This window comes from Mauremys reevesii, linkage group 1 (genome assembly GCF_016161935.1).
Source record: "Mauremys reevesii isolate NIE-2019 linkage group 1, ASM1616193v1, whole genome shotgun sequence".
In the NCBI taxonomy this organism is placed as follows: domain Eukaryota; kingdom Metazoa; phylum Chordata; order Testudines; family Geoemydidae; genus Mauremys; species Mauremys reevesii.
In genome coordinates, this window is record NC_052623.1 from 85,015,275 (window position 1) to 85,037,446 (window position 22,172).

General features: G+C 40.9%; 1 protein-coding gene across 11 annotated transcripts in view; it reads right to left on the reverse strand.

Moving 5' to 3' along the window:
* Window positions 1-22,172, reverse strand: part of MYCBP2 (MYC binding protein 2) — a 432,876-nt gene that overhangs the window by 369,891 nt on the left and 40,813 nt on the right. For all 11 annotated transcript variants that reach the window (XM_039512057.1, XM_039512192.1, XM_039512052.1 and 8 more), the window contains 2 exons: window positions 21,948-22,163; window positions 5,393-5,546 (listed from right to left, as the gene is read on the reverse strand). In XM_039512057.1, coding sequence (XP_039367991.1) covers window positions 5,393-5,546; window positions 21,948-22,163 — 370 coding nt within the window. The remainder of the gene's footprint in view (window positions 1-5,392; window positions 5,547-21,947; window positions 22,164-22,172) is intronic.

Consider the following 22,172-nt stretch of genomic DNA (forward strand, 5'->3'; position numbering starts at 1 on the left):
CAAGACACAGAAACCACTGGGCAAGAGAAAGGAAGGACACACACCAGCCAAGAATAGAAGGCAAGCCAACCTGAAAGACACTGAGGGAGAAGCAACCCAATATGCAAAAGTCCGATGAGGCAGGGTCACCTGCCTATCTTCCTGAATACAGATGGTCCCCCCAGACTCTGAAGGAGAGCTAGTGAGGGCATTGCATTTAGGGTGTTCATTATTTTCTAAATGATCTGTACTCTTGTGTTTTATCTGCTAAGTAAAAGAGAATTTCACATTTTCAGACTCCACACAAAGTGTCTCTGTGTTATATGCTTCACTACTACATGCCTCCTGAGACAGTTAAATGATTACCAAAGATGTGCGCTTCCAGGCTGAGTTCTAGGAGGGCTGTATTTAGGCTACTGAGGTATCCTGCGGGTCAGCATTGGCTCTGGGTGCCTAATGCAGGTGGGCGGAAGGGCTCCATTTCAGTGAAGGGGTGGCAGACAGAGGCGGTGCCCAGGTAATGTGCCAAAGAGGCCAAGGGATGAAGTAGTGATGCATCCCACTGAGACCAAAGAGTTTAAACATACAGGAAACAACAGCTGGGTCCTTTCACAACAGTCTCGGGGACAGCCAGGAGGAGAAGCCCAACTGGATCTGTGACAGGGTCAAAGACTGGGAATACAGAAGAACAAAAACACTATATCAGGGTTAAAAAGGGACCATCTCTCAAACATAGGTGCCAGTTGTTCAGGGGAACCATACTAAGACATAAGGACCCTACTGGAAGCGCCTGAAGTTAAGCCACATTAAGATTACCATTAGAAGGACTTTTAGTTAAGACAGGCATGCATGTAGACTGTAGTTTTAAAGTCTTTTTTCTCTAGAAGCTTTAGTCCTACCGCTAAAATAAATACTTTCGTTGAAAAAAGGCTTTCTGATCAATGTACAGTATTGTTGACCACAGATGGACATGCAGTATGAGGATGATTGATACTGTAACTCAAAAAGTAGGAGAAATACATAATTCCAAACCAGGATAGGTAAAGGAATGAGATTTGCCACCTAAAAGGTGCCTTCAGAGAGATCACAATGTGAAGCATGGTGCAGCTAACCCTGTAACCATGATAGGGAGCATACAAGTACCTATGATAGGCATACTTAACAGATGTTATGGCACAGACAAAAACATTTTCTTCTACTTGACTATAGCTAGGCAGAGGAACACAAAATTCTGATGCAATCAATAAAATTCAGAGAAAAATCTATCATTAGTGTACTGGTTTTGTCCCCACTATATTACTGTACACTTGGGAACTTTTAGCACTAACCAGCTGGTTCTACACAAGCCCATTAGTGCACAATTTAGTGCACTTTAGAATTCACACCCTTCTAATGCACACTGCCAGGCCGCGTAGACAAGCCCAAACAATAGTCATTAACAGTATTAAATATTAGATTAATTATGCCCAATATGCCCAACTACAGATGAGAGACTGAAAGATTAAATGCAACTAAACATGTCAATTAAATGACGAGTTGAATAGTGAGACTGGATACAAGAAAAATTTGACAAAATTTCTCTCATTCCCAATCCTATCCAGGCATATCATTGGTATAATGGGATTTTCACAATATTGGAACTTCAAGTGAGAGCTTCCAAGATCATGTACAAAAAGAGAAGTCTGATTCCTGTAAGATTTCTGAAACACGACAGCATGGAGCACACTTCTATAAAAGGCAGAATCTGCTAGGATTTATATATCTTATTTGCCGTATCTTGAGAATCTGTGTGCAGATGACCACATACCCACAATGTAATTTCTGATTTTTTCAGTTCATGAATTAGATGTTAGTCTGGAGTGCACTGATTTACTCTATAGGGTTAAAGCCTATATTTAGAGGCTTTTTGATACGTCTTCCATCTAATAACTGAAGCTTTTGATTATTTGTCCACTTGCTGTTTACATGCAAATTTAACAGAGATATGGCTCGCCTGAAAGACTTTATTGGATGAAGTAGTTTCCAATTCCTTCATAGGCATCCAACACATGCCATTGTTTTTTCTCTCAGGTGTACAAAATGTGTGTGGAATGTTGTGGTCAATGGAGACCAGGTGTGTGTGAATAAATGCTTGAGCTAAGCAAAACATCACTTTGCCGGAGTAAAAGGCAAAGTATTGAGACACCATAGACAAGGCTCTCACTTCAAACCCTGCAGGCTGACAGAGGTTCAAAGGATGGCTTAGTAAGAATATTCAATACCAAATTGCATTTTCAAGCCTCTACTTTAGAGATTTTTTTTTAATTTTCTGAGAACTAGTGGGTTTATTCCCCTTGTAACAGATGAAATTACAAAAATATGTTTGTGAAGTGTGCTTGCTTTAAAAGCTAAATAAAAACCTTGGCCTATGAATAAATCAATAATCTGAGTGACTCTTGGTTGAAATGAGCTCAGTTCCTCTAGAGAGGCACCCTCAGTTGAATTTATTTCAAACCTTGAAAAAGTCTGAGTTACTGAATGACTTTGTTGAAGAATGAAATGATTCAACCAGTTTGAGAAGTGTCTTTTGAAGACACAAGATTCCAGTATATGGATATACCGGGGCCTTTAAAACCTTTGAAATGTTGTCTCTGTAAAGACATGATGAGCTTCTCAAAGATTAGCTTTTTTTTTTTCCTTCAAAAAGGGCTGTAGATCAATCGCAGTTAACTCACGCAATTAACTCAAAGAAATGAATCACCATTTTAAAAATTAATCGTGATTAATTGCAATTTTAATAGCACTGTTAAACAACAGAACAACAATTGAAATTTATTAAATATTTTGGATGTTTTTCTACATTTTCATGTATATTGTATTCAGTGTTTTAACTGAAATCAAGGTGTATATTATTTTTTATTCCAAATATTTCCACTGTAAAAATGATCAACGAAAGAAAAAAGTTGAGTTCACCTCATACAAGTACTGTAATGCAATCTTTGTCAAGAAAATGCAACTTAAAAAAAAATCTACATTTTGTGACATAACTGCACTTCAAAACAAAACAAATGTAAAAAACTTCAGAGCCTAGAAGTCCACTCATTCCTACTTCTTGTTCAGCCATTCACTAAGAAAAACAAGTTTGTTTACATTTACAGGAGATAATGCTGCCCTCTTCTTATTTACGTCACCAGGAAGTGAGAACAGGCATTTGCTTGGTACTTTTGTAGCCAGCATTGCAAGGTATTTACATGCCAGATATGTTAGACATTCATATGCCCATTCATGCTTCGGCCATCATTCCAGAGAACATGCTTCCATGCTGATTAAGCTCGTTAAAAAAATAATGTGTTAATTAAATTTATGACTGAACTCCTTGGGGGAGAACTGTATGTTCCCTCCTCTGTTTTACCCACATTCTGCCATATATTTCATGTTATAGCAATCTCAGATGATGATCCAGTACATGTTGTTCGTTTAAAGAACACTTTCATTGCAGATTTCACAAAATGGAAAGAAGGTACCAATGTGACATTTCTAAAGATAGCTACAGCACTTGATCCAAGGTTTAAGAATTTGAAGTGCCTTCCAAAATCTGAGAAGGATGAGGTGTGGAACATCACTTTCAAAAGTCTTAAAAGAGCAACACTCCGATGCAGAAACTACAGAACCTGAACCACCAAAAAAGAAAATCAACCTTCTGCTGGTGGCATCTGACTCAGATAATGAAAATGAACATGCATTGGTCCGCACTGCTTTGGATTGTTATTGAGCAGAACCCATCATCAGCATGGTCGCATGTCCCCTGGATGGTGGTTGAAGCATGAAGGGACATACGAATCTCTAGCACATCTGGCACATAAATATCTTGCGATCCTGGCTACAACAGCGCCATGCCAATGCCTATTCTAACTTTCAGGTGACATTGTAAACAAGAAGCAGGCAGTATTATATCCTGCAAATGTAAACAAACTTGTTTGTCTGAGGGATTGGCTGAACAAGTAGGACTGAGTGGACTTGCAGGCTCTAAAATTGTACATTGTCTTATTTTTGAATGCAGGTTTTTTTGGTACATAATTCTACATTTATAAGTTCAACTTTCATGATAAAGAGACTGCACTACAGTACTTGTGTTAGGTGAACTGAAAAATCATTCTTTTGGTTTTTTTTTATAGTGCAAATACTTGTAATCAAAAATAAATATAAAGTGAGCACTTCACACTTTGTATTCTGTGTTGTAATTAAAATCAATACATTTGAAAATGTAGAAAGCATCCAAAAATATTTAAATAAATGGTATTCTATTATTAACAGTGCAATTAATCACAATTTTTTAATTGCTTGACAGCCCTACTTTTTTTTTTGTAAACTATGTCTTGAAAATAAACATACTTGTGATCACATGCATTTCTTTTTCCTGTTCAGTTGTAAACAGTAAATAAAGAGGAAGATTTCGTCCCTGTTCAACTTCTTTTTTATGTCAGCTACAGTATTACAAAGCAGTAATGTGTAGCTTGATATACAACTGTATATCAAATCCAACTTCTAGTAATTTTTCCTGCAGTACATCTCACCATAATTAGAAGTTTCATGCACACGTACGTATCAGTTATATTGGTTCTCTCTGCAAGCGAATACCTAATGTGGTATCAATAGCCAAGGAGTCTGAACAGGTTTTAGAACAATACATGTTCAAGTACAAGCATGGACAGCCTGAGTTTCTTACTCTATTACTATGGTTAAGACTTTTTTTATAATCATTTCTACAGTGTAATTAATTCCCCTGAATGCACTTCTTTTGCTATTCTTCATATGCAGAGCTGTTAAGAGGTAGACCAACATGTTTTAAGTACCACCAAAAACCAAAGAATCAATATACTGATTTTACATTTATTAGTGAATATGCAACGATACCATTGTTCAAGAGTGACAAACAAAACGTGACATGTCTCTGTGTATTATTCAACTTTTATACAATAGATAAATATACACATTTTTAGCATGCAGTAGTAGTATAAGATAGTGGCCTTCCACAGTATTGCCTTTTCTCTGAGACCAATGTCTTATAGGATTAGTAAAACCAAAAAGAACCTCAATTAGCTGGACTTTTTGGTTTCTCTATCACTACAGTGTACCAATAACCAGTGAAGTGAATGACATAAAAACACAAAATGATTTCCCCTCTATATACAAAGAGATCTCTCTTTTACAAAGATAACAGGTCAGTGTCCAATTCCCTTGAGGAAGTCATGGCCCCAGAACAAAAATTAAATGCATCAGCTTATAACAGAGAACCGAATACAAATCCTTTGTATAAATAATCTATTTTAATAGATTAAAACACACCAGCCTCTTCTCATTGCCTGCTAATAACCTTTTTTTTTTTTTTTTTTTTGCACCAAACATAAGCTCAAGCAAAAGTATGAAATATTACCTAGAACTTCAGGAGGCTCTGACTGGAGGCCTTCTGGCTGCTGGCCCTGGAGCACATTAAGCAGAGCTTGCAGACTCCTGAGACACAGTGATGGATGAGAAAATCTTGTCTCCTTGATCAATTCAAACACTTCACATAGTCCAATTTCAATGATCTAAAAAAGTACAACACATTTTTAATAGAAGACCAATTATCAGGATGTTTTGATCAGTTCAGCCATAAAAATATTTACATAATGGTATGAATTTCTCTTTAGCTTAACACACAAACTCTACCTTGTAAATATAGAAGAGCATGGCAGTCCACAGACAGAAATAAACCAAATTCTCAAACGAGTGTTAATTTTGAATATGAAACAGAGATACAGTTTTTCTAATACAAATGTGTGTCTACATAATTAGATATTTAATATTTAAAACCCCCTGAACAAAGCTGATTGTTTTCAATTTTTAGATCGTGTCATGGCTACAGGACAAGCTGTACCTTGGACCTCTCTATTTCCTCTCAAATGCATCCATCCTTTGTGTGACTGGCCTGGTTTCCTGCACCTCACTCTGCACAAAGTCATGCAGTCCAACCATACTGAAACTGGATCTCTGGGCTGTAGACCCCCTGGTTACCAACCACATGAATGGCACAGGCCCAATTTGGTTTTAGCACCTGTAATAGCTTCTATTGGGGAGTCTGCGATAGTACAAGTTTACAGTGACACAGAAAATGAAGGTTACTTATAACTGGAGTTCTTTCAGATGGACTCTGCACATTCACACTCATAGATTAAGGCTGCTGTCGCAGCTCAAAGGGTGTAATCACCTCACTGCAGTGCTGATCACACTGCTCACATGGTTCCTAACATTGTTAGCTTTTTTGACTACCACCACACCCTGAGCAGATGTTTTCAGAGAACTCACAATGACTACAAGAGCTCTTGCTTGACCAGTGGTAGCTAATTAAGATAGACCCCATCATTTTGTACGTATTATTGGGATGTTTCCCAATATGCATTACTTTGCACCAATCAACACTGAATTTCATCTGCCATTTTGTTACCCAGTCGCCCAGTTTTGTGAGATCCCTTAGTAACTCTTCACATCTGCTTTCGACTTAACTGTTTTGAGTAATTCTGTATCACCTGCAAACTTTGCCACCTCACTATTTACCCCTTTTTCCAGATCATTTATGAATAAGTTGAATAGGACTGGTTCCAGTACAGATCCTCTCTCCATTGTGAAAACTGACCATTTATTCCTACCTTTGTTTCCTATCTTTTAACCAATTACTGATCTGTGACAGGACCTTTCCTCTTACCTCATGACTGCTTGCTTTGCTAAGAACCTTTGGTAGGGGACCTTGCCAAGGGCTTTCTGAAAGTCCAAGTACGCTATATCCATGAGATCATGTTTGTCCCCATGCTTGTTGACACCGTCAAAGAATTCAAATAGATTGGTCAAATAGTCATTACAAAAGCTGCGCTGGCTCTTCCCCAGCATACTGTATTTGTGTGTCTGATAATTACATTCTTCATTATAGTTTCAACCAATTTGCCTGGTGTTGAACTTAGGTTTACCAACCTGTAATTGCCAGGATTGCCTCTGGAGACTTTTTTTTAAAAATTGGCATTACACTAGCTACCCTTCAGTCATCTGGTACAGAGGCAGATTTAAGCAATAACTTGCATATCTGAGTTCCTTCAGAACTCTTGTGTGAATACCATCTGGGCCTGCTGACTTATTACTGTTTGATTAATCAATGTGTTCCAAAATTCTTCTGACACTTCAACCTGGGACGGTTCCTCAGATTTGTCACCTAAAAAGAATGGCTCAGGTGCGGGAATCTCCCCCACATACTCTGCAGTGAAGACTGATGCAAAGTATTCACATAGCTTCTCCACAACAGCCTGGTCTTCCTTGAGTGCTCCTTTAATACCTCAATCATTAAGTGGTCTCACTGATAGCTTGTCGGGCTTCCTGCTTCTGACGTACTTAAAAATTGCTATTAGTTTTTGTGTCTTTTGCTAGTTGCTCTTCAAATTTGTTTTTGGCCTGCATAATTATACTTTTACACTTGACTTGCCAGAGTTAATGCTCCTTTCTATGATCCACAATAGGATTTGACTTCCAATTTTTAAGGGGTGTCTTTTTGCCTTTAAATGCCCTCTCTGACATTGTTGTTCAGCCATGATGGCATTTGTTGGTCCTCCTACTCGTTTTGTTTGTTTTTATAATTTGGGATATACATTTAGTTTGAGCCTCAAATATGGTGTTTTAAAATAGTTTCTATTCAGCTTGCAGGAATTTCACTTTCGTAACTTCCTTTTAATTTACATTTAACTAGCTCTCTCATTTTTGTGTAGTTTCCCTTTTTGAAATTAAATGCTACTGTGGTGGTTATCTTTGGCAATTTTCCCCATACAAGGATGTTAAATTTAATTACATTATGGTTGCTATTACTGAGCAGTTCAGCTATATTCACTTCTTGGATCAGATCCTGTGCTTTAGGACTAAATCAAAAAATGTCTCTTCCCTTGTGTGTTCCTGGAATAGCTAGTCACTAAGAGTATGTCTACACTGCCCACGTTACAGCACAGCGACAGCAGCACTGTGACATGGGCAGTGTAGACAAGCTTTATTGCCAGGGAAGAGCGCTCCCAGCGATTTTAACCCCCCCCCTCACCTCGCCCCCCCTAATAAGCTCCCGGCAATAAAGCACCGTCTATACCGGTGCTTTTCAGCGCTAAAACTTTTGTCGCTCAGGGTTTTTTTTTCACACCCCTGACCGACAAGTTTTAGCGCTGAAAATGTCAGTGTAGACACAGCCTAAGTGCCTAGGAGTTTTATTTCTGCATCCCATCCTGAATTAACATCTATCCAGTATACAAGGATATAGTACAGGGGTTGGCAACCTCTGGCACGCGGCTCGCCAGGGTAAGGACCCTGGCGGGCCAGGCCACTTTGTTTACCTGCCGCGTCAGCAGGTTCAGCCAATCACGCCTCCCATTGGCTGCGGTTCACCATCCCAAGCCAATGGGGGCAGCGGGAAGCGCCATGGGCCGAAGGATGCACTGGCTGCAGCTTCCCGCCTCCCGCATTGGCCTGGGACGGCAAACCGTGGCTAGCGGGAGCTGTGGTCTGCCGAATCTGCCGATGTGGTAGGTAAACAAACTGGCCCGGCCCGCCAGGGTGCTTACCCTGGCAAGCCGCGTGCCAGAGGTTGCCGACCCCTGATATAGTAGAACCTCAGAGTTACAAATACCTCAGGAATTGAGGTTGTTCGTAACTTTGAAATGTTTGTAACTCTGAACAAAACATTATGGTTGTGCTTTCAAAAGTTTACAACTGAATTGACTTCAAACAGCTTTGAAACGTTACTACAAAGAAGGAAAATGCTGCTTTTAACCATTTTAACTTAAATGAAACAAGCACAAAAATAGTTTCCTTGCCTTGTCAAATCTTTATTTTTTTAAAAAAGCTTTAAAAAAAAAAAGGAAAAAGTAGTTTATGTTTAACAGTACTGTACTTGCATGCATACATGTGTGTATGCTTGTGCTGCTGCCTGATTGTGTACTTCCGGTTCAAACTGAAATATGTGGTTGACTAGTCACTTCGTAACTGTGGCTTTCATAACTCTGAGATTCTACTGTAGTTGAAATCCCCCATTATTATTGGGTTTGCTGCTATGTTTGTAGCCTCTCCAATCTTCCTGAACATCTCACCATCCTAGTCAGGTAGTCAGTAGTATGCTCCTACTGCTATACTCTTATTATTCAAGCACGGAATTTCTATCCATAGAGATTCTAGGATTCAGTTTGGTTACTTTAAGATTTTTATTAGATTTGATTTTATGTTTTGTTTCACATATAATGCTACTCCCCAACCAGCACGACCTACTTCATCGTTCCTATGTATTTTGTATCCTGGTATTAACTGTGTTCATAGATTATCATTGTTCCACCAAGTTTCTGTGATGCCTATTATATCAACAGCCTCATTTAATACTCAAGTTTGTTGATCTTGGTTTTTAGACTTCATGCATTTGCATATAAGCACATATAAAATTTGTAAATATTTAGTAGTCTGCCTTCATGTGATGCAACTGATGGGGCTCTTGTTTTACTGCTTCTCTGTTCAGTTCCTATCTGTACTTCTATCCTCTTTACTAGAATATAGAGTATCCCTGTTAATAAAATCATCCCCTAAGGGAGCACCTGAGAGCTTTCCACCAGCCCTTGGTTTAAAAACTCCTCTATGACCATTTCAATTTTACATGCCAGAACTTTTGTTTAGGTGGAGCCCATCCTTCCTGTATAGGCTCTTCCTTCCCCAGAAGGTTCTCCAGTTCCTAATAAACTTAAATCCTTACTCCCAACACCATGGTCTCATCCACACATTGACACTCTGCAGTTCTGCCTGTCTGGCTGCACCTGAACATGGAACAGAAAGCATTTCAGATCCTGGTACTATAGAAGTCCCAATCTCTGACTTAGCTTACATTTGGCCTTCAAGACCTCTCTTCTCTCCTTCCCTCTCTCATTGGTATCTATATGTACCATGACCTAGGTTCCCTGTAAGCTGCGCATCTATTTAGGGCTAGCAGGTCCCCCGGCCCGGCGCAGGCCCACCGGAGCTGCCGCAGCCGGGGAGAGGAGCCCCTCCCCCGGCCCAGTCCAGCCTAGCCCTCCCAGAACTGGTGAGTCACACATCACCTCCTTATTGGTGCACATAACAAAATTCATTCCGCACATAGGTGGGAAAAATTAGAGGGAACACTGACCATGACCACCAGCTCCTCCACAACAGTGCACTCCAAGAATAAGACTACCAACATGGTGGATTGAACTCCCTACAGTATCTTAAGAGAGGACCACAGAGGTCCTTCTTCCAACAAGTTGAAAGACACAGTGCTGTAGACTTTGAATTCTTCATCTTCTCTAACATTTCAGTTTTCTTGATGCATAATCCATCTCCTTCACAAGGAAGGTCTTCTACCTACAACTTGCTTTCTGGAGGGGCAGTACAACATCTCTTAGACTCATGAACTTTAAGGCCACAAAGGACCATCATGATGATATAGTCTGACCCCCTGCACACTACAGGCCACAGTTTCTCATCCACCCTGTAACAGACCCACAACCTCTGAGTGAGTTAGTGAAGTACTCAAATCTTGATTTATAAAAGACTTCAAGTTACAAAGAATCCACCATTTACTCTAATTTAAAATAGTAAGTGACCCATTCCACATGCAGCAGAGCAAAGCCAAAAATAACCAGGGTCTCTGCCAATCTGACCTAGAGGGAACTTCGTTCCCAGCCCCAAATGCAGAAATCAGTTAGACCCAGAGCATATCAGCGAGACACACAAGTGGAAAAGAACTCAGTGTAGTAACTCAGAGCCCTCGTGATCTAATGTCCAATCTTTGGCCATAGGAGATATTTGCTACTAGCAGTCATAGATGGACCACATGCTATTGTACACACTCTCCTGATATCAACCCCCTCAATAAACTTATTGAGCTCAGTCTTGAAACCAGTTAGGATATTTGCCCCCAATAGCCCCCTTGGGAGGATGTTCCAGAACTTCACTCCCTCTGATGGTTAGAATTTCAAGCCTAAACTTATTGATGGCCTATTTATATCCATTTGTTCTTGTGCCAACATTTACCCTCAACTTAAATAACTCCTCCCTCTCCCTTGTATTCATCCCTCAGATGTATTTACATAGAGCAATCATATCTACCTTCAGCCTTCATTTGGTTATGCCAGGGGCCAGCAACCTTTGGCATGCGGCTCACCAGGGTAAGCAACATGGCGGGCCAGGACAGTTTGTTTACCTGCCATGTCGGCAGGTTTAGCCAATCACAGCTCCCACTGGCTGCGGTTCGCCGTCCCAGGCCAATGAGAGTGGCGGGAAGCCGCGGCCAGCACATCCCTCGCCCACGCCGCTTCCCACTGCCCCCATTGGCCTGGGACAGCGAACCGCGGCCAGTGGGAGCCGCAGTCCAGCGAACTTGCCGATGTGGCAGCTAAACGAACTGGCCCAGCCTGCCAGGGTGCTTACCCTAGCGAGCTGCATGCCAGAGGTTGCCGACCCCTGGGTTATGCTGAACTAGACAAAATCCTTAAGTTTCCTCTTGTAAGGTAGTTTTCCACTCCTCTGATCATCCTAGTAGCTCTTCTCTGTACCTGTTCCAGTTTGAATTCATTGTTCTTAAAACATGGGAGACCAGAATTGCACACAGTATTCTAGATGAGGTCTCGCCAGTGCCTTGTATAGTAATAACACTTTCCAATCTCTACCTGATGCATACCAGGACTGCATTAATATTTTTCACGGCTGCATCACACTGGCAGCTCAGAGTCATCCTGTGATCAACCAATACACCAGGTATTCCTTCTCCTCTGTCGCTTCTAACTGAGATGTCCCCAGTTTATAGCAAAAATTCTTGTTGTTAGTCCCTAATTGCATGACCTTGCACATTGCACTATTAAATTTCATCCCATTTTTATTACTCCAGTTTTCAATGTCACACAAATCTTGTATGATATTCTCTGTCTCATCCACAAATTATTAGCACACCCCCATGTTATGTGCCATGGTCATTAATAAAAATGTTAAATAAGATTGGTCCCAAGACCGATCCCTGAGGAACTCCACTAGTAACCTCCCTCCAGCCTAACATTTCACTTTTCAGTATGACCCATTATAGTGTCCCCTTTAACCAGTTCCTTATCCACCTTCCCAGACCATATTAATCCCTATTTTGTCCAATTTAACTAATAATTTCCCATGTGGAATGCGTTACTGAAAACCACGTAGGTTAGGTCTACTGCATTTCCATTGTCTTTAAAAAAAAAAAAAAAGCACGTAGTTAATTTCTCAAAGAAAGATCAGAGTGATCTGGCACAATCTACCTCTTTTAAAACCATGTTGTATTTTATCCTAATTACTATTTACCTTTATGTAAATAACTACTTTCTCTTTCAAAATTTGTTTCAAGACTTTGCATACAACTGAGGTCAAACTAATGGAATCACTTATTTTCCCTTTCCTAAAAAGAGGCATAATATAAGCAATTTTCCAGTCACAGGGTACAACTCCAAAGTTTACAGATTAATTAAAATTCTTGCTATGGGACTTGCACTTTTATCTGCCAGTTCCTTTAATATTCTCAGATTGAAATTATCTGGGGCACCCATTTGGTCCCAAGCTGTTTCAGTTTGACTTCTACCTAGAATGTCGTAATTTCTACTTCCATAACCTCATTTCCATTAGCCATCCTGCCACTACTCCTAAGAGCCTTATTATACCCTTATTTAAAACTGAGGCAAAGTGTGCACTTAAATGTTGGGCCACACCTAGATTATCTTTAATATCCACCCCATTCTCAGTGCTTAGCAGTCCCACTTCTTTTCTTGTTTTCTTTTTCTTTATATGTCTAAAGAACCTCTTACTATTGTATTAATTTCCTTTCCAAGGTCCAACTCTGTTTGGCTTTTGGCAGGTCCCACCTTTTCCCTACACTTTCTGACCTCCAAGAGTCATTTTCCTTGCTGATCCATCCCTTCTTCCATTCCTTGTGAGCTTTCTGCTGTTTCTTAATAACCTAAAAGCAGCAATGAGTCCTGTGGCACCTTATACACTAACAGATGTATTGGAGCATGAGCTTTCGTGGGTGAATACCCACTTCGTCGGATGCATGCTCCAATACATCTGTTAGTCTATAAGGTGCCACAGGACTCTTTGTTGCTTTTACAGATCCAGACTAACACGGCTACCCCTCTGATTCTTAATAACCTGTTTAAGATGCTTGTTCATGCTGTTTGGTCTTCAACCCTTTCCCACAATTTTTTTCCCCTTGCTTGAGATGCAGGCTTCAGATAGTTTCTACAACTCTGATTTAAATAATTCCAAGCCTCCTCCACATTCAGCTGCTTAAGTTCTTCAGTCCAGTCCACTTCCCTAACAACTTCCCTCAATTTTTTAAAGTTTGCCCTTTTGAAATCAAGGATCCTAGTTGCAGACCTTTTTTAAAAAAAATCCTTCCATTTAGTTTCAACTGAATTAACTCATGATCACTTGAACCAAGGTCGTCCTCTAGACCAGTTCTTCTATGAGTTCCTTAATACTTACCAATACAAAACCTAAAATGCATCACTTCTTCTTGGTTCATTGAGTACCTGGTGAAAAAAAACCTGTCGGCTATCACATTCAGGAACATCCAGGCCCTACCATTATTAGTAGCATTTGTCCTCCAATCTATATCTGAGAAATTAAAGTCTCCCATAAATACTACTGGAAATTGTATGATTATCTCATTGAAAATATAAAGAAGTCCCTACCCATATCCAAATCAGATCATGGGGGTCTTTAGCATACCCCAAGCATTATCCCAGTGAAGCCTCTTTTACAGTTTTCTTCACCAAAGTGATTTTGACCCAAACAGATTCCCCATTTTATCCAATCACTTCTAATTTCTGGATCGCCTACTTTACCATTAATATACAATGCTACTCCACCACCTTTACCTGTATTTCTGTCTTTTCTGAACAGAACATACCCTTCAATACCTATATTTCAGTCATGACTACTATTCCACCGTATTTCTGTTATCCCTAGAATATCTAGTTTAACTTTCTGACCCAAGAGTTCTCGTTCATCCATTTTGTTACCCAGTTACCTTTGTATTGGTGTAAAGACATCTTAGTTGTTTCTGCTTGGCTTCACCAAGATTCCTCACACAACTAAGTATAGTCACTCTACTACCAGTATCGCCTACCTGACTGTTAGTGCCAATACCACGGACAGTATCTGTCCTCTTGATATCCATTCTCCTATCCTCTGTTGTTCCTTTCTCCATCGCTATATCCTCTGTTACTTGATTTTTTCCCCCACTCAGGATCACAGCCAGGTGTGCAGATTACAAGAGCATCTCCCAACCATATCCTGTGAATTCCTAATTTAAAGCACTTGTAATGAGTTGTGTCAACCTCCATCTCAGAAGTTTATTTCCCTCCCTATTAAGGTGGAGTCCGTCCCATGAAAACACTTCTCTGTCTGTGAATGTCTCCCAATGGACAATTATTCCAAAGCCCTCTATATAGCACCACTGTCTGAGCCATCTATCTATCATCATAATCTTGTCTCACCTTTACTCTCCTCTTCTAGGGACAGGTAGAATCCCACTGAACATCACATTAGCCTCCATTTCTTTAAGCATCCTTCCCAGCCTCGTCTAGTGTTCCTTGAAGCGTCCCCATGAAAATCCAGAAGCATCATTTGTTCCCATATGAAGGGCAATCAGTGGACTATTCTCTGCCTGTATTAGGCAGAAAACCTTTCCCATAGCTGATACTGATATCGCAACATAACTGCTTGGTAATTAGCCACTGTTCCTTCCAGGCAAACAATGGCGAACACTTTTTTTTAATCAGTTGCCTCCATCTATTTTCCCCTCTTGCTGGAGGATGTGAAATGCAAATCTCCTCCTCTAGAGCTAATGACTGCTGCCACTACTAGCAACTAAGGCTTAGAGCATGAACAAAGGAGAATCTTTTATATAGCAAATAATATAACTTAGGGTTTTTTGGTTTTGTTTTTTTCAAGAGGTACACTGCATAGCTTTTGCAGGCTGCAACAGTTCATCTACAACTGGAAGAAAGACTTCATTCCTTGACAGAGCACCCAAAACGTAAATACAGAATGGGGGTATTCTTCCAATGTTATAGATGGAAGTTTTAAAGTCATGGCCATCTTATTTACAAACTTGTGGAATTGTAAAGTGTCCTCAGAACGAGAAGTAGTGGTAGCCACCTCAACAATTCATTTGGTGATGAGTCAGTTTCCATTATTGGCTCCAGTTGCTGGTACTCTGAACTGCAGGCTCTCCTTCTGCTGACAGAATTTCAGGGATCATAGAGTGACAATGCTCTTTGAAGACAGAAGTAGCCAGATCTGGGAAACTTGGATACAATGGGCAAGCTTTTCCAACAGCGTCTGTGCAAACTCTCTGTGCTGCTGAAACGACACTAATAGGACCATGCCATCCTTTGATAGAACTTGCCAGTAGTAACACCACCCAAATTCAAGGAACATCTCATACTCTAGAAGATAAGGCAGCACAAGCCCAATGTCCAGAAGTACTCTTTCCTGAACGTGAAATCTCAACGGGACCTCTGAAAGCCTAACTCAATCCAGTTCCTCTGTAGATCGGACAAGCACAGACTGCAGATTCAAAAGACAGAGAAACTAGAGGACCTGGCATGTTTAGCAGAAAAAGGCAACATCATTTCACCACAGGCCGCCCAGAGGATTCCGGGGGCCCGGGGTCTTCGGCGGCGGGGGGCCCTTCCGTTCCGGGACCCGCCACCGAAGTGCCCCGAAGACCCGCGGCAGGGGCCCCCCCGCCGCCGAATTACCGCCGAAGCCGGACCCGCCGCCGAAGTGCAGCCCGGTCTTCGGGGCACTTCGGCGGCGGGTCCCGGAACGGAAGGGCCCCCCGCCGCCAAATTACCGCCGAAGACCGAGCTGAACTCGGCGGCGGGTCCCGCTCCGTCTTCGGCGGTAATTCGCCAGCGGGGGTCCTTCCGCCCCGGAGCGGAAGGACCCCCCACCGGCGAAGACCGGGAGCAGAAGAAGCTCCTGCGCCCGGCCCCGCAAGAGTTTTCCGGCCCCCCCGGAGCGAGTGAAGGACCCCGCTCCAGGGGCCCCGAAAAACTCTGGTGAGGGCCCCTGTGGGGCTCAGGGCCTGGAGCAAATTGCCCCTCTTGCCCTCCCTGTTTCACCGGGTGAGCCCAAAGGTGTTCTTGGGGGCAGCAGGAAAGTCTCTGGGAAAAATGAGATCGCTTATCCCATCTCTTCTGTTTCACAGGAGTCGAAATATGAGAAGGATAATTGGTTGGAGCTTTCATCTTCTCCACTTCAGCTAACTGGTCTCATGGCTCTAGTATGTAACCTGACTGCAGATTTGTGTGGTGAATTTCAACTACCACAGTAACCAACGAAGCTGTGTGAATCGGTGATGATGAAACTAATGTTACTTCCAGAGCAACCTTTGGATCAGATGCTATCCTTAGAACCCATAACTGAGATTTACGCAGGGATTTACATCTAATTTTCAGGTTAGGATCTGATGTCAAAAAATGCAGATCTGATTAATCTTCTGGATGCAACATGGCCCTGATAACAGAAGCCTTATCTCTTGCCATCATTTTTGGAACCAAAAGACGACTGATACGAAGGCTTTTCTTGGGGCTTGGCTCTTATCTCAGAAGCCAATGCCAGTGGTGCCTTAGAGGCCTTCACTATCAGATCAGATGAATTAAGAACTGCCTGTGCAACAATCATGGAATTCAATTCCAGGACCAAGGCCAGTGTCTTCATCACTGGGCTTCTTAATCCAACTGTGTCCAAAGCAGACACACGTGTTTGTCTCACAGAATCACAGGACTGGAAGGGACCTCGAGAGGTCACCTAGTCCAATCCCCTGCACTCATGGCAGGACTAAGTATTATCTAGATAATTCCTGACATATGTTTTTCTAATCTGCTCTTAAAAATCTCCGATGGAGATTCAACAACCTCCCTAGGCAATTTATTCCAGTGATTAACCACCCTGACAGGATGTTTTTCCTAATGTCCAACCTAAACCTTCCTTGCTGCAAGTTAAGCCCATTGCTTTTTCTCCTATCCTCAGAGATTAAGAGGAAAAATTCTTCTCCCTCCTCCTTGTAACAACTTTTTATGTACTTGAAAACTATTTATTCCCTCTCAGCCTTCTCTTTTCCAGACTAAACAAATTCAATTTTTTCAATCTTCCCTCATAGGTCATGTTTTCCAGAACTTTAATCATTTTTGTTCCTCTTTTCTGGATTTACTCCAATTTGTCCACATCTTTCCTGAAACGTGGCCCCCAGAACTGGACACAATACCAGTTGAGGTCTAATCAACACGGAGTAGAGTGGAAGAATTACTTCTTTGTCTTGATTACAACACTCCTCCTAATACATTCCAGAATGATGTTCGCTTTTTTTTGCAACCATGTTATACTGTTCATTCACATTTAGCTTGTGGTCCACTATAACCGCCATATCCCTTTCCGCAGTACTCCTTCCTAGGTAGTCTCTTCCCATTTTGTATATGGGCAACTGATTGTTCCTTCCTAAGTGGAATACAGTGCATTTGTACTTATTCAATGTCATCCTATTTACTTCAGACCATTTCTCCAGATCATTTTGAATTATAATGCTATCCTTCAAAGCACTTGCAACCCCCCCCCCCCCCAGCTTGGTATCATCCGCAAACTTTACAAGTGTACTCTCTATGCCATTATCGAAATCATTGATGAAGATATTGAACAGAACTGATCCTTGCGGAATCCACTTGTTATGCCCTTCCAGCATGACAGTGAACCACTGATAACTACACTTTCATCATAGAAAGAATACAAAATCCTTGCATCAAGACTAACAAAGGCACACAGCAGTTTAGGAAAACAGCAAATTTTGCTCCAACATCTATTTACAGGAACCTCCAAAGAATTTTTCATTCAGATCTACATTTCAAATAAAAGCCTACATAAAACAATTTGGTTTCCTCGTTGGCCTATCAGATTTCAGAAAACAAAACCAGAGATTTCACTGAGGTTTATTAATGCATCTTGTACAAAAAGTACAATAAATTATTTCAGCTTGTTTTCAACTACCAGCTTTACTGTCATTTGGAAAAGCATTTTGGATTTGAATTAAAAACAAGCATTCTAGAGGCTTATCTATACTTAAAATGCTACAGTGGCACAGCTTTTCAGTACAGATATTATCTACAACAGGGGTCAGCAACCTCTGGCACGTGGCTCACCAGGGTAAGCACCCTGGAGGGCCGGGCCAGTTTGTTTACCTGCCATGTCGGCAGGTTTGGCCGATCGCAGCTCCCACTGGCAGCGGTTCACCGTCCCAGGCCAACGGGGGTGGTGGGAAGCCACAGCCAGCACATCCTTCGCCACTTCCCGCAGCCCCTATTGGCCTGGGACAGTGAATCGTGGCCAGTGAGAGTTGCAATCCGCCAAACCTGCCGACGCGGCAGGTAAACAAAGTGGCCCGGCCCACCAGGATACTTACCCTGGCGAGCCACGTGCCAGAGGTTGCCGACCCTGATCTACACCAACAGGAGGGATTCTCCCACCAGTGCAGGTAATCTGCCTCCCTGAGAGGCAGTAGCTAGGTCAACAAAAGAATTCTTCCACTGACCTAGTGCTATCTACATTGGGACTTCGGTAGGCTTAACTACACCACTCAAACGTGTGGATTTTTCACACCTGTGAGCAACATAGTTATGGTGACCAAGCTTTCTAGTATAAACTAGACCGCAATCTCAGTCTTAAAAAGCTTAGCATCAGAGGATCTGTGAAAGTGGAAAAAGTCAAGTATAAGTTTTTCTTTCATCTCTCTGACACTTTGACAAACATGGAGATACACCAATCTCATAGAACTGGAAGGGACCCTGAAAGGTCATCAAGTCCAGGCCCCTGCCTTCACTAGCAGGACCAAGTACTGATTTTGCCCCAGATCCCTAAGTGGCCCCCTCAAGGATTGAACTCACAGCCCTGGGTTTAGCAGGCCAATGCTCAAACCACTGAGCTATTCCATAAAAGATCTTTAGCAATATTCTCTATTTAGCCCAGTATCTTACTCAAAGGAAGTAAGTCTAGTAATTATTAAAATGAGACTTCAAATCCTCTGCAACAACTCTCCTCATTCATATCAAATTAACAAAAATGCGCTCAGTAGCCTATGCCAATCCAGTATTTTATTTTATTTTATTTTATATATATATACACACACACACACACATATATATATACATATACACACACACACACACACGAAATATCATAAAGCAATTAATGATTATTAATGAAGATAACATTTGCAAAAGCACGTAAGTGACTTAGGCGTCTAGGTTCCATTTTCAAAAGTGATTTAGGCACTTTGGCTCCTAAATCCTAAGGATTTTCAACAAAACACAGGGTTTGTCTACACAGAGATACTGTGCACCAAGCTATAGTGTGAATCAGCTTGCTTGCACAGTAACTCGCCATGTGAATACTGCTATAGAGCAGTGAAAGTCCACTAAACTGCATCCTTGGACTTCAATTGCACCGTAACAGAGTCCACACCGCAAGTAATGCACAGCGGTTGGTACACTGTAGACAGGCTGTTAAGTTCCAAATGGTCCATATTTTCAAAGGCACTTTGGTGCCTAATGATGCGGATATGCAGCTAAGCAATTTAGATGCTTAATTCCAAATTACAATGGAAATCTGGCATATACCCTATGTAGGTGTTTGTTAAAGCCCCACTAGATGCCTAACTGCATCTTTAGGTACCAAAAGAACTGAAAATCTAGTGTCTAGGTCACTTCTGAAAATTTTATCCACTGTTCTAACACTGCCTCACTGAAAATATTTCTAGAAACTGCAAATAGTATTTCAAGATGTTAAAACAGCTTGTTTTTTCACATTCACACAGGTAAGCTGTCACTCATTCCATTTTGATCAGGTGACAAAGTCAATAAACGTGGAATATTCACTACTAAAAAAAAAAAAAAAAACCTACCACCACAAATCCCTTCCCTCCCAAGTAAACAATTCAAGGTAGGCAGCATTTACAACTCCACCTTCAGAAGCTATCAACCAAATTTACAAAGAAAATAGGCCCTATGCCCTTATATGGGAATTGCCATCTGGATCAGATTCACAATTCACCTAGCTGCATATCCTGTCTCCAGAAGTGGCCAGCACCCCATACTTCAAAGGAATGTACCAAAAAAAAATACACTAGGTATATGTGGGGTCATCCCGCCCCTCAAAGGTCTTATCTTAATACTTGTAGTTAAGAGATTGATATATGTCCTGAAACAGAGTTTATTGTCTCCTTCTGTCCTTCATTAGCAGTAACTATTACAAAGTATCCACATAAACATCCAATCCATCTGAGCCTTACTAAGTTATTAGGCTTAAAAATCATCCTGTTCCAATTTTTCCATAATTTAAGTACTGTGTGAAAAGTATTGGTTTTATCAGTTTTAAATTTACCACCCTTACATTGTGCTGAACGTCCATCCCCTTGGTGCTTGTGTTTTGAGACAGGAAGAACAGAAGTTCCCAATCTTTCTTCTATAGACTCTCTCTTGTCTCCTTTCTGACAAACAACAGGTATCTTTCTACTCTCTTCATAAATGTTTTTCCATGTCCCTAATCATTTTTGCCCCCTCTAATTCTCAAATTTCCTTTTAGATACAGGGTCAGCAGTACTAAAGCCATACTACTGATTTACATAATGACATTCTGTTTTTCATATTATTCTTCATCCCACTCCGTATGCATCCTAATATTTTGTTTACTTTTTCGACTGAAACTGCACATTGAGCAAGCCTTCAATGAGCTGAGATTATATAATTAATTTAGAACCCTATAAAAGTGCATTACTACCACCAATCCTTCCCCTCCAACATGCATTACTTGGCATTTATCAACACTGAATTTTGTCTGCCATGTTGCCCAATTATCTACTGTAGTTAAGTCCCTCTGAAGTTCACCAAAATCCTCTCTGGGCTTGCAAGCTAACCTTTTAGGACAAAACATCTGTAAGATTCCTGTTTTCCAGGCAACAATAAGACCAACATAAAAAACGCAATTTTAGTAGTATTTAATTCAACCTTATCATAAGAAGTCACATAAAAAAGAACTATGTGAAGCTGCTCTGCCCAACTCCCTTTGAGCTCACATCAGGGAAGGATGACAGGAAACAATATTAATAGATTACACATATTAAACAAACACTAATTGGTGGGCAAAACAGAATTCACAACAGGCATACTCAATAGCTAAATGGAACTGGTAATCGGACATATGAGCAAATAAAATACGCAGGTAAGAAAAATGATGCAGTTTAACCATTCCCACCAGCTTTTCTTTTTAATATTCCACTATTGAACAGCATCCTATTATACACTCGTAGCAAAATCATTGAAGTCATTAAATTCTAAAAGCTATTACTACTGAAGTATTCTGTCCACAATCTTAATATACAGACTGACAATCAATGCCACAAAACATTGCAGCCAAGAGCTAAGCAAGATTTCAAAAAAGAACAAAATATTTATATGGAGGATGAAAATATCCAGTTATATTACATGGAATTGAAAAAATAAATGTTTGGAAGTAATATAAACCCTCATAAATCAAAGAATAAGCCAACTTCTAACTGAGGGAGTTAAAAAGCTCCCTCAGCTTGGAAATAAGCTATGGGTAGCTTATTCCCAAGTGACCACCCTCAGATTTTCTTGCAGTCCTCTGAAGCATCTAGTACCCACCGTCAGAGAAGATACTTGCCTAGATAGATACTGGTCTGACCTGATACGACAAATACTATGTTCCTAATAAATTGTCATAAAGTAAAAGGATCCAACTGAGAAAGGGTTAAATTAATGTGGATGAATAAAACTCTCAAAGATGTGCCATGTAGACTATGTAATTACACATGAAAAATTATCAGGGTCACTTGCCTTTGGAAGCTTGAGGGGTGGCTCTTTGGACTCTTCCTCTTCATCACTATCTGAATCCCCACTCTGCACAGTGTTCTTTGAAGCCAAAGTTAAGGATGCTTCTTTTTTCTGCCACTCCAAAACACAATGGCGGACATTGCAGTAAACATTAAAAGCTGAAGGGTTGCTGTGTAATTTGATATCCGGTATGGTTATTGTACTCTCCAAGTTTTCTGTCTGAAAAAC